This window comes from Lytechinus variegatus, chromosome 4 (genome assembly GCF_018143015.1).
Source record: "Lytechinus variegatus isolate NC3 chromosome 4, Lvar_3.0, whole genome shotgun sequence".
NCBI lineage: Eukaryota > Metazoa > Echinodermata > Echinoidea > Temnopleuroida > Toxopneustidae > Lytechinus > Lytechinus variegatus.
In genome coordinates, this window is record NC_054743.1 from 21,774,462 (window position 1) to 21,787,408 (window position 12,947).

The following is a 12,947-nucleotide window of genomic DNA, read 5'->3' on the forward strand; positions in this document are numbered from 1 at the left end:
CTCATTTTGATATTTTTACCAAAACTAGCATTTACCTTTAATGGTCTGAGAATATAAGTCAATTTTCTTTAACTCTTCTTTTCACTTTCCCATGACTATGATTTGTTGGTATTAGTAATTCTATAATGATTTGTCTGTGTGTATTTACTGTGATGTTTGCAAAGGCTTTGTGTACTGAAATAAAAGAGGTTAGCGAAATTCCCACGCCTATGAATGTTTTATTTATTCTATAGAAATATTTGAGTAAGTTGGCCTATTATTACCAACCACAAAACAAACCACAAATTACCTTCATTTCTATTGTCGAGATCTGTCACATTTAATATAAGATATCTCAATTATAGAAGGAGAGAAACATTCACTTTGCTTGTTTGCCTCTTCGAAAGCAAGCTGGATGTTGCAAAAAATGGATCTTATTGCCAAGGTCTTTTCTTTTTGTTAATGCTAAAATAGAATAAATGAAAGAAGGCCATAGGCCTACGTTCAATATATTTGAAATATATACGGTTTACAATTATTTTTGTAGATTGTATGCCTTGGTTCGCATGGAATGAAACAGTCTGTTAAGTGAAAAGTTGGGAGCACATTCCCCCTGTTTAGAAACAAGCAGTATGTACACAACAATAGATCTGCATTGACCCTGGTATGGCAATTTCAAATTAAAACAACATCTCAACCTAAAGTACAACCATATGCAAATTAGCAATCGCACTAAAACTCAATATGAGTCACTGCTATCTATTAATTATTGTATAAACCCATCCATGACTCAGCGACACATCTCCCCTGTGATGGTGGGTTTGGGGGAAAATAATCAATAAATAATAAAATATGAACCAAATTCCCCTTGAAATTGACACAAAAGGGATGTGTCTGTTCAGCCAAAGGATGAGGAAGGGGGCAATGTACTTTCAGGTGCGATGCTGATCTATAGTTAGAATGGTTAGTGGAGCACAAATACATGATATTATTCAGCGTTTCTAGACTCATCTCGGATTTTAATGACAATCTGTCATCATCGTGATGCGGTTGAATGGTTTTGTCTGCTATACACTCTGACGCCCTTGCCTGGCGGTTGCTTGACATTGCCTCCTATCGTACTACCTTTCCACTTATCTATGAAATATTTTTTTTTTCTGAAAAAAATGTTACTGACCTTATTCCTATTAAATTTATCTTTGAAATGTTCGGGTAAAAAGACCCTCTAAAGCATTACTTGAAAAAACAAAAACAATTAGTTCCATATTTCTAGAATCACAATCTATCTAGAGAATGTTGCAATTAGCACCTGAAAAGCTGCTGGAATTGTTACGGCAGAGTTTCATGAAGCATTCTTGCCATTATATTGTTACAAGCAACTGAAATGCTTGTATTTCATTGGCTGAGAGCTTACTTGGTATGCAAATCACAGACAAGGTGTTTTGTGAAACACTCCACTGATCATTGCTGAAAGGGAAGAGAAACCAACACTCCAACTTAGCAAGTAGGTGAGAGTTTGAGGGTCAATATTGCACCCCAAGGGGGTAATGATGCGCCCCATTCTTATCTTATGACTCATCTGTGTTGACCATGGACAGTGATGGAGTGGACATTGGTCAGAGTAGGCCTATGAGGATAATGGCTGAAATTCTTGTACTACATTCGATGAGAGAAAAAAAGAATGGAAATAATACAAGAAGGAATTTTGCAAAATGAAAAAAAAATGTTTTCAATATTTTTATTTATTCAATTATTTACTTGTCAAGCTTGATGTTGCATTGGGTAGGCCTATTACGGAAGGGATATTTTTTTCTCTGTATCAGTACATATCTGTAAATTATTTTGTGGGAGGGAGATGTGGATTGGAACTACCCCTAGCACTAATTTGAGCTCAAAAATAAAATGTAGATATTTGCACTGTTTTAAATCTGTCAGCTTCATTTATACTTACCAGATACAGCAGCAATAATGAATATGAACAGATTGCAAATAATATTATTCATCTGTGGTTAATGAAATGTAACCATTGGAGGGTTAATGGGGGGGGGGCAATAACTCTGGGATAACTTAATTAGACCATGGACCTACTATAGGTCCATGATTAGACCTCCTTTTTGTACTTGAAGAGTTTAAATATGCATTTAATCACCATTTTTTTCTAGAATCATGAAGATAAACATCTGTTTGTGATAGACTCATGATTAAAAAGGAATTTAAAACATTTTTGATACAGATGATTTTGGCAATCACCATTGCTAATTTTGTTTGGAATTTACAACCATGTGTGATGTTAATGCCAAACAACTTGTCCATATGCCCCAACTCCACACCTCTTTTATGCCATTTCTGTCAAAACAGTTTGAATAATCTTGTGAAATTGACTTTGGAGTATATTGACAAAGCCTAGGCTAGGTGTGAATGAGCTTTGTGTGGTTTTGATCCGAGAATGGTCAACAATGTCAGCTGATCCAAGCAATGATCCCAGAACTATCCCCATTTAGACCAGTTTATTTACTGTATAAAGAAGGAGGGGGGGGGGGGCTAAAGTTAAACTGATAAAATGCGGAATGTCATGAATGAAGCATTGAAATAATTTCTTAAGTGTTGAGGTGATAGGTGAGATGAAAAAGATAATGGAAATGATAATGAAATATAGATGATGATGATGGTGATGATGGTGATTATGATGATGATGATGGTGGTGGTGGTGGTGGTGGTGATGGTGATGGTGATGCTGGTGATTGTGACTGTGGTGACAATGATGATGATGGTGATAATGATTATAATAGACATTATGATGATGATGGTAATATGGTAATGAAGGATACTTACGAATGATTGTGATAATTATGATTTTCATGGTGGTGGTGGCCATGCTTGGACAATAATTGTAATGATAATAATAATCATCATCTGCATTATACAATTTAAGAAATACATTTCTTGTTGTCTGAACTGGACTTAAGCCATGATCTCTTACAAACCCTGTTCTATATTCTGTTTGCATGAGCTAAATAAACATTACACACCCTTGATGTGTCCTAATCCATCTATTTCCATCTGTCTTTCCACACTTTCATTCACCTTGTGCCAAGGTGAGAAATGGGCAGCTTCTTCCATGCCCCATTCAGACCAGACAATGCTACTTTCGATGCCAGTTATGTTAGACCTGTTACTTCTGAAACATTCCTAATGGATCTACTTTATCAGTGAAAGCCACCAGCTGAAACCATGTTTATGCATAGGCCTCTAATAAGAATGCTGAAAGCAGTTTTCAAAGTGATATTTAGTGGTCTTGGAAGCCAGTTTGGAAAACCATCCTCTTTGCCTTGTTAAACTGGTTTAAGAGTGAATTAGGACATGATCGGTCTACAGGGAAGCAATCTTCACCTGGAAGTGTTCATAGTGGGTGCATGTTAGGCCACTTGGGGGGGGGGGGACTTGGGGTGCTATAATATGGACCATCCCAACAAATTTACACCCAAGACAAAAATGGGAGGAAAAGAAATACAAGGAAAGTAAAAGGGGGGATATGTGGGATCATATTCTGAATATTACTTCAAGATCTATTTCAAATCTGATGTTTGTATAAATAAAGGTTTTAAAAATATGCTTGCTTGCTTCACTTGCTTGGTGAACTGGTAGGCCTATGTTTCTCTGTCGAACTTGTGAGAATTTTGTTGTGAACAGGTCAATTTAATGTCCAAGCTCTTTGTGTAGATGAATTTTCAGAGAAAATTATTGCTGGTGTGAATGGGCTTGATGATAATGGATGTTGTAGCATTTGATCATCCATCTGTCTGGTAAATCCTTGAGAGCTTTACTGTCTCTAACTTGTCTCTTTGGTGTCAAGTTAATTGCCAATTAGAGGCTTGAGCGGGTGTGACAAAGATGGGTACATCATCCACTAAAACTCTCCCAAGACAGTGAAAGTTTACAACCAGAATCTTTGTAATTATCTGTTTTATGTATGTTTCTTTGTTTGATTCCCTGAGGTACAATGCTACAGATGTGATCTCTTCATAATTCAACCTGTTTCTGTCGTCTTGGAGTTTGGTTCTTAAATCTTATGGAAGAATTTTCTCGATATTGTAACGTTGCATAACATTTTGTTTAATAAATGCTACACAAAACTCGCTTATGATCCCCCCCCCCCTCTGAAAATATTGATTTGACTTGGGTTGATGTTTTGGCACTCCTACAATCTTATATTATAGGCCTATTAACTCTTGGGTTCTGATCCTTGCCTTTAAACTTTAATTTATATTTTGAATAGGACCCCCCTTCCCTTCTGAAAATATCAATGATTCAACTTTGATTGATTTATTACTTCTACAATCTTATGCTATCTTAAGTTATTAACACATGAGGTCTGATCCTTACCTTTAAACTGTCAATTTATATTTTGAATAGGATCAAAGAAGAAGGAGGAGGAGTCGCATGATGCATGTTGCTCCTTTATTACGTTAGTTTTTTCATGTCATGCACTTGAATTTCTAAGCAAACATTGTCATCCGTTAGTCTGCCTGGCAGGAACGTGAAACAAATTGCTTTTCAGACGAATCCTGAAGATAACATTCGTGTTTGAACATTTGTGTCTCGCCGTGAATAAGAGGCATGTCATCGCTTTGTCAGACATGTTATTATTCTCTTGGTGAATCTTAATAATTCAAAGTTGGTGTGCGAGATGTGCATTATTCTTTGCTATTTGATGACATTGGAGATGGAAAAGTGTGATGCAGGGTGAGTTCATCAATGACAAGTAATGTATCAAGTGCAGTGACATGAAATATACAATCAATTTTACCATTGATTAACTTTAAGTCAATGGTTTAATAACATACAAAATTAATGATCAGTTGTAAATATTATTTGTATCTGTTATATCCCAGGTGATTTTTTGAGAAATACTTGTTCAAAGAGGTATGCCACCTGTTACCCCACCCCAAATAACTTTGATATTACTTTGATAATGATCAGTCAAAAATAAAAAGATTTTTAGTAAGTTTTATGTATAGGCCTCCATATAGGGCCTAATTCTACTGAAAATTAGAGTGTGAATTAAGTTCTTAATGTATTTGTATAAGGATCAAAAGTATAGCTTACAGCACTTTGGTATTCTTGACAATTGAAAAAAAATCACACGATACACAGTCACATCTTGACAAGTTTAATAGAGGGTAGTCCCATCATTTAAGTATTGTTGTCTTGTGGCTTTGTGGTTTCACCTCAATTAAAGGTGAATCTTGCATTGATGAAGATGTGTCCAGGGTAGTTCCAGGGACTTATGACTGTTAGAAATCCTTGTTTTGAATAATTGAACATCATTAGTTTAGATTAATAGCAGCGAGGAAAGAAGGAACGGCACCTTCATTGATTTAAGGATGACAGTGAGACAGAGAGATGAATATATATATAGGGATGCAAAAAAATAATGGGGAGAGGGAAAAGTTGAGATAGAGACACACACACAGACAGACAGACTGACTGACCAACTGACAGGCATACAGACAGACAGACAGGCAGACATACAGACAAACAGACAGGGGAAGAGATGGAGAGACAATAACACAAAGTGTAAAAGGTTCCTGGACAGACAAGATGACAGTAAAGATAGAGGCCTTTGCAGACTCAAACAACAGTAGAAAAGGAACAGAGAGATTGTGAAAGAAAGAGCAAAATAAGCACAAAACAATATTCAGATAGCATTGTTACACTAGCAAAGTGCTCTTGATGTCTGTTTCCCAAGCACTTCATCATTCCCTTGGTGTGATAAATTGCATTAAAAATCACCTATTTGTAGAACAACCTTGAGCCTACTCTGACTAATCAATTCAAATCATCAATCATCCTCCACAATCAATTGAGTTTCCAATCACAATTTTGGTTGGGATGCATCTTACAATCAAAAGAAAAGGAGCACAATAACGCATTTTGATCTTTTTGAATAACCGCTTTTTTTAATAAATGGATGCTGTAATCATGATAAAGAGAAGTGGCTGTGCAAAGGCAATGCCGATTCAAGGACAAATTCGAAAATTAAAATTCCCACTTTTATGATTAGAAAAGCAGGAATTTTCACATGATTACCGACTTTTCATTCATTTAAATGATCAATTTATCATTCCTATTTCATTTGTTATTGTTTAATCCCAGGCCTAGCAAGCAAATTGTATTTTTTTATAATGTTGAGTGAAGATATGATACGATTACGGTATTTATGTTTTGTTCATTAAGGTCATTTCTCTTTTTAAAAAAGAAAAGGAGAGAAAGAGAGGGAGAGATAGAGAATGTGCATTTTTGTAGCTTCTCTTTATTTTCTTCTCCGTGACTATTCCTTAGTTTTGATCTGTATTAAGGTCCTGCGACACAAATTATAGGAATTATTAGGATTAATTTTTATGATTGAAAGTCATGCATAATAACCAGTGGTTTGATTGCATTTTTCAACCTGAAACTTTAGTTTTTTGTCTCATTTTTGCCATTTCATACCGCTTTCCCATCTAGCTCAAGATTTGACTGGCCAAATCTACCTGATTGAAATCGTTTACATTACTAGAATTTAAGCCAGCAATAAGCTTCTAATTTTCGCAAATGCATTAAAACTTTGGCCAAAACACCAATTGCACAGATGGGTATGTATGACTGAGCCTGAGGGATTCGGCCGGTCAAAAGTTTTGTTGCACTGTATCCCAACTGGAGTTAGAGCAGCAGACCTGAACCTCTTTCTTGCTGACCCAAAGTTTTGACGAGGGGGGGGGGGATGGTTTTGCCAGCCAAACTACTTTGACATCTAAATTTTGGCCATGCAAAGTGTTGTCCATAGGAAAATGGCATTGGATTGCTTTATTCTCTTTGACGATTTCTAATCCCTTTAAGCCTCTTCCTTTTTTTCATTTACATTACATTTGCTACTCTCAATGATATATTTCTCTTCTTATCTTCATGTTTTCAGTTGTACTTTTCTTGTATCTTTTTGTGAGTTTTAGGAGGGTTACCAAGAAAATCTGTCACACTTTGTTAAAGCATTATTCATTTATGATGTGCATATAAGACCGTCAAAAGGCCTTGTAGAATATCACAATCATTGCAGAATTTCATTTTCTGAGGTTAGAGCCCGACAGATGTACCTTTTATTTTTCTTTGTTCATGCCATGGAAGCCATGTTATTTCTTTGCACTGTAGATTCCAATGAAAGAAAGGTGTTTTCTTCTTGTTTGTGTTGCACATATAGGCCTAGGGCTAAATCGGCGAACCTAATCTGTACTCTCTTGACACCTCTATAAGTCTTTGGATTTCGGCACCTTTTTCCTATTGTCTCCTATTTCCTTTTCATCCCTTTTTCTATCTTCCATTCTGTATGCTGTTCTCCTGTAAAGCATACAGAGGATTGTCACCCTTTTCCACTTTCTTTTCATTTTATATGCCTTCAAGCTCTTATGTTGTATCAAGGGAAGTCTAACTCCCACTTCCCTGTTAAAATCTTTCTCATCTGTGCCTTTTAATCATACTTGTCTTTCATAAAAGCTCCTTGACAAATAAACCAAAGTATTTTGGCAAGTTTAGAGGGATGAAAACTGAAAAGAGATCAACTAATCTGATCGTGCTTAAGTTTGAGAAAAATTTGAATGTGGGACTGCTCAGTGTTGGGTTAAAACTGTTTACTGTTTACTCCCAGTGTTTTAAACATGAGGGACTACTGAAGAACATTTTCATTTTTTTTTCAGAGAGTATTGGCAGTGTAAAAGCCATAATTCTCTCTTCACCCATCTTATTTCTGTCTTTCACAAAGTAAGAATAATATTTCATATATAAGCACCTGTGCTTAATCTTTCTTTGTTTTCTTCTTTTCCCCATTCTGTAGTGAGTAAAAGTATATTCCGGAAGCCTCGCCGGTTCCCGGGTCTACCGCCCCTCCCCAGCAATCGAGCTCCTGATGGGTCCTCTATCAATGGTCTAGGAGGTGGAGGGAGAGGGACAGGGGGTTTAGAACCTGTTTCTGGAGCACCATTTAGGACCTTACAACCAAGTTTTAGTGGTAAGTACTGTATCTCCTACCATGTCTGCCAACTGTAAATAATTTTTTTCATTCAGCTCAGGAGGATGGTATTCCTTATCGCTAGTTATAGGCCATCCAAGCTTAATAGAGCAGAAATTATAAATCTCAACTAAATGCCTCCCCTAAAAAATATTTTATCAGCTGGTGTATACTTGATTAATCTTGCCCATGATACAGAAAGTCTGATCTAGATATGAGTAATAAAAAAAGTGTCATGTGATGGCACTATTTATCAAATAATCCCAGGGTTGATCTCATCTGTTTCCAAAAGAATTGGCGAAGCACTTGGAAAAAGAACCTATAACAACAGATTGTAGTTGATTAGATAGCTACAGGGGAATCCTGTGAATTAGGGTATATGATTCTGTAGCATTGATGATGTCATTTATACTGTATTGTGATTTTTTTTTCATCTTCGCAAGCAAAGGATGAACATCATTATCAATAGCTATCTTTAATGTTTATTTAGGTCAAAGGGCTTTTCATAGACAAATATTACCAACCAAAATGACCATTCTATTCTAGAATCTCCTTCTCAATATTGTTCTATAGTACTAACATATGTTTCATTTCCAAATTTAAAATATATGATATCCACATGATTGTATTATCACCCTGCTTGCGTGATTTCTATTTGGAGTGCATTCCTTGAACTTGGCACATGAGAGGGGGTACTTCAGTGATGTGTTTATTGAACTTGTCGGCAAATGATAGCATGGAATAAATATTTGGTCTGGCAACAAGAATGTCGAGAATTCTTGACAGTTTGCCAGGAGAATTGATAATGAGATTGATGAAAAAATGTGCGATGACAGTTACATTAGTTTGTACTTATTGTATGATATTAATGTCTATTTGATATTTGCCATGAAAAAACAATGACAAGAAATAAAGAATATAAAGATAATCCCCAAAGTGTTCAGCATTTCAGAACTACAGAGGAATAGCATATAGAAAATGTGTGATTTGCTCACAAACATTTCATTACCCCCTCATTAGTCACATGAGGGCAGTATTGCTTACATTGATGGAAGAGTGTGTTGAATTCATTTTGATTTGAAAGCCTGATTGCAGACATACAATTATCAATTCTTAAAAGCATTTCATTTTAATCATTATTTTCTCTTACAGATTCTTCAGTTTCCTTTAGCAGTGATGCGTACAATGACAGCTCTTACAATAGTTATCCAAACTCGACAGCGTTAATACCAACAGGATCGGGGAGCTCGGATACAAGTGGCTTAGGTGATTTTGTTGGGAGTTTCATGATTTTTATAGAGTTTCTTAAAGGTGAGATTTGTTATTGGCTGCATGAATGTTTTGTTTTCTTTTGAATGAATGTACCCCCATTCTATCAAACCTATAAACCAGGAGGCATTTCATCAACATTTATTGTCTGACAGAATTACCAAAGCTGACATCTTTTCTTGATTTGATGGGCCGAGAAGCACGGGGGGATTTCATGAAATGACTTGTGACATTTTATCCTGCAAAGTCTGTCTTCTCAAAACAGTTACCATGGTAACAGTCAATCAAAATAAAACAAAAAGTTGACAGATGAGAAGTGTTGATGAAATGTTCTCCACTACTTTGACTGTAAATATGATGAAAGTTAGATGTTGACAACCAGAAGAAATGGTCCTCTTGCATTTATGACATTCATTCTTTAGCCAATCAGATCACACCAGTTCAGTTTCTTATCTCATGAGCTAGGTACTTTAGATTGATAATACGTTTAGTGCATACAAATTAAAATTTATTGTAGATCATATGTATCTTCTTGAATGTATTCGTATATATCTTCTTTTGATTTATAAAATGAAACTGATATTTTGCAATCAAATACGAAAAATGTAATCTTTGTAACTCATATCAATGTGTTTTAATAAATTAAGTACAAATTTGATACTAGATGATACTTGAATTTTCCCATCAATTCCAAATAATATTTGTTTATGAATGAATTATTCATAATCTATTCCTTGTTTTGACTCCACAGAGAAGAAACATATCTTCATTCAATACTTTGTGATTGGATGCCTAATAGGAATCATCTTATCTCTTATATCATGGGTGTTTCATCTCAAGAGGAAAAAGGCAAAATTAAAGAAGAAACTTAGAGGATCAGGTAAGCCAAAATGGACATGTCCAACATAAGCATGGTAAAAATCATTCTTTATTTATATCAAACTACAGTGATATGTAGTTGAAATATTGCGCTTTCAACCTTTTCACCCTTCTTTCAACATTATACACAATGTTAACATATCAAAAAGCTATATACTATTAATGTATCCTAAAATGTTAACCACATGTAAGAGGTGGTTTTATGCCAAAAAGAAATAAAGATTGAGTAGAAGAAATAACCAGTTGTCTCACGATGTATCAAACATAGGAGGAATAAAGGTATTTGATATAAAAAAAAATTGGAGGACTCAACTTTGATAATTGAAGCGTTTTGATTGTAAACTTTGCCAAAAACATCTCTCTAACACCTATTTTTTTATGATATTCTGTTTCCAAATATCTGACAAAAAATTGAAAACGAACAATTTGTAGGACTAGAGGAAAACTATACACAGACTTTAAATCCTGGTCTGATTTTAGTATAATATAGCACATCATACCTTATCAAGGTATTAATGCACATTAGGAAAAGAAGAAAAGATGAGGGAAAGCTGCTGGTAATGCTTCGATGATATTATTATCAGTGAAATAAATATGTTTTCAATGCCGTTTTAAATTGCCCAATTATATCAACTTGCCTTAAATTGTGTGGGATACTATTCCAGTGTCCTGACGCTGCGTGCGCAAACCCGCGTTCACCATAAAACTTTGTCTCAACAACAGGTACGTTATATAAATCCTTATGAAGGGATCTGAGATTTTGAACTGGTTCATATTTCATAAGTAACTATTGAGAATATTGGCTTATGAAATTACTTAAATTATATTGGATAACCCAATCTCTAGGAACACTATTATTTAAGCTACTTTCTACATTATGACCCCAATTTTGCTTTTATGAGCAAGTTCTACTGGAAAATGACATCCAAATGTTTATGTGTTCATCAGTGTACATTTTAAGGTACAAGAGAAAATACAAACTTTCAGGAAGTAATTTGATTTTTTTTTTTGGGGGGGGGTACATTTGCTGAAAATCGCATCTGTAAATCTGCACCCAATGGATTACCTCAAAGTGATATGACCGTTAATTTTTGTGTATCGTTTCTCTTTCTAAAAATGATTTTGTCCTAGATGGTACAGATGGGAGACAGAGAGCGAATGGTGTCTTAGCCGCTGTGCAGGAGGAGAACAGGATAGACATCGATGAGATCTGGCGGAGTCCACCGCCTCCTTCGATCCTCAACAGAGTCAGTCCGACGGAGGACGACAACGACAACACAATATGGCGTTCTCACACGTTACCCGGGTCACGGCAACTCAACAGTTACTTCCCATAGCAATGATGGGACAAGGGTGGGGTCGGACATGCAGCACTAGGGGGAAGATCGGGGGGGCTCTGATGTGGAACCATTTGGAGGGAATCCAAACCTTCCTTTCTGCAAATCTCAATGTTATGTTAATGATTTTGGTTCATTAATAATTGAATATTCATTCTTTGAATATTACTCACCAATTCTTTAATCACATCCATAGGAAAAAATATCTAAGATGATAGATATATTATTGAGAGTTGGTTTACAGTTGGATCAGTAAGCTCAACTCTATAACCAAATTGGCACCCTGAAAGGTTGGATTGTACCTAACTCCTGTGCTGCATGTCCGCCCTCATGCCTTGGTCTCTTGTTAATGTGTCTTTGGCCCAAATTCATTAAGCTGGTTTCAAATGTACCATGGGACAAATCCATGGACTAAGCAGATTTCTCTTAGTATCGCGCTTTATTCAAGCATGAATTTAGCGTCCTTTACCCAAAACATGCTCATAATTGGACTTTTCTTAAAATACACGATGGAATAAGTGTGATTTTGTGTACAAAATCAGCATAGTTTATGGTTTTATACCATGTTAGAGTTGAAACACCCGTTGTGAATTTGGGCTGGCTATATGTCCAGAAAAATAGATTTATTTTGATATGCTAAATTGTATTTAATAAGTAGGTATGTGTGAGAGTGTGTCTGAATTATGTATTATGATAAGAGTTGTGGAAGTGTGCATCTGCATGGTGTGGGGGGGCATTGATTTTCAGGGCTGAGATTCTATTTTATACCTCCAAATGTTTTCGATGGGAGATTTTCTTGATCTATAGACAAGTATCTGGATTTTTACACAAAGAGTGTGTATATCAGAGACTGCCTAACAAAATCAACCACAGGAAAGGGCATAATTTTGAAAATTATTTACTCTGTATTTTATTTTTATTAATTTATTTGTCAATTCATTCATTTACAATTTAGAATGAATTATGAAATCAAGATCATACAATAAAAATGGTGGCTCAGTGCAGGTGCTCGCCTAATGGGGTGGTTAGGGTCTGTTCCATGGCTGAGTCATGCTAAACAGATTTTAATGAAACTTTCTGCTAGCTCGGCACTCATCATTTAGATTGAAGAAGGGTAATAATAACATGTTATGTTATGCAAAGCCCACTAGTAGAGCAGTTTTATAACTGAAGTGGTAACCAGGGGTAAACCACTATTATTTAATAATAATAATAATATTAATAATAATAATTGGATTTATATAGCGCTTTTTCCAGAAGATACAAAGCGCTGAAAATACAAGTGCTGCCTGTGAGGCGCTCTAATGTACTAAATCTTTAAAGCAATAATAAATGTGACATGATGTGACAATAATAAATGTGACAGGATCACACACAAAAGCATGACACAAAATAACAGCTCATTCAGAATTTCCCCTTGAATTAGTAATAATGCTGGGAAGTAA

General features: G+C 35.5%; 1 protein-coding gene across 1 annotated transcript in view; it reads left to right on the top strand.

Moving 5' to 3' along the window:
* Window positions 1-11,971, top strand: part of LOC121412888 — a 59,476-nt gene extending 47,505 nt beyond the window's left edge. Inside the window, exons 6-9 of the mRNA XM_041605650.1 lie at window positions 7,796-8,017; window positions 9,170-9,328; window positions 10,038-10,166; window positions 11,297-11,971. Of these exons, the coding sequence (XP_041461584.1) occupies window positions 7,796-8,017; window positions 9,170-9,328; window positions 10,038-10,166; window positions 11,297-11,502 (716 nt within the window). The 3' untranslated portion in view covers window positions 11,503-11,971. The remainder of the gene's footprint in view (window positions 1-7,795; window positions 8,018-9,169; window positions 9,329-10,037; window positions 10,167-11,296) is intronic.
* Window positions 11,972-12,947: the final 976 nt, after the last annotated feature.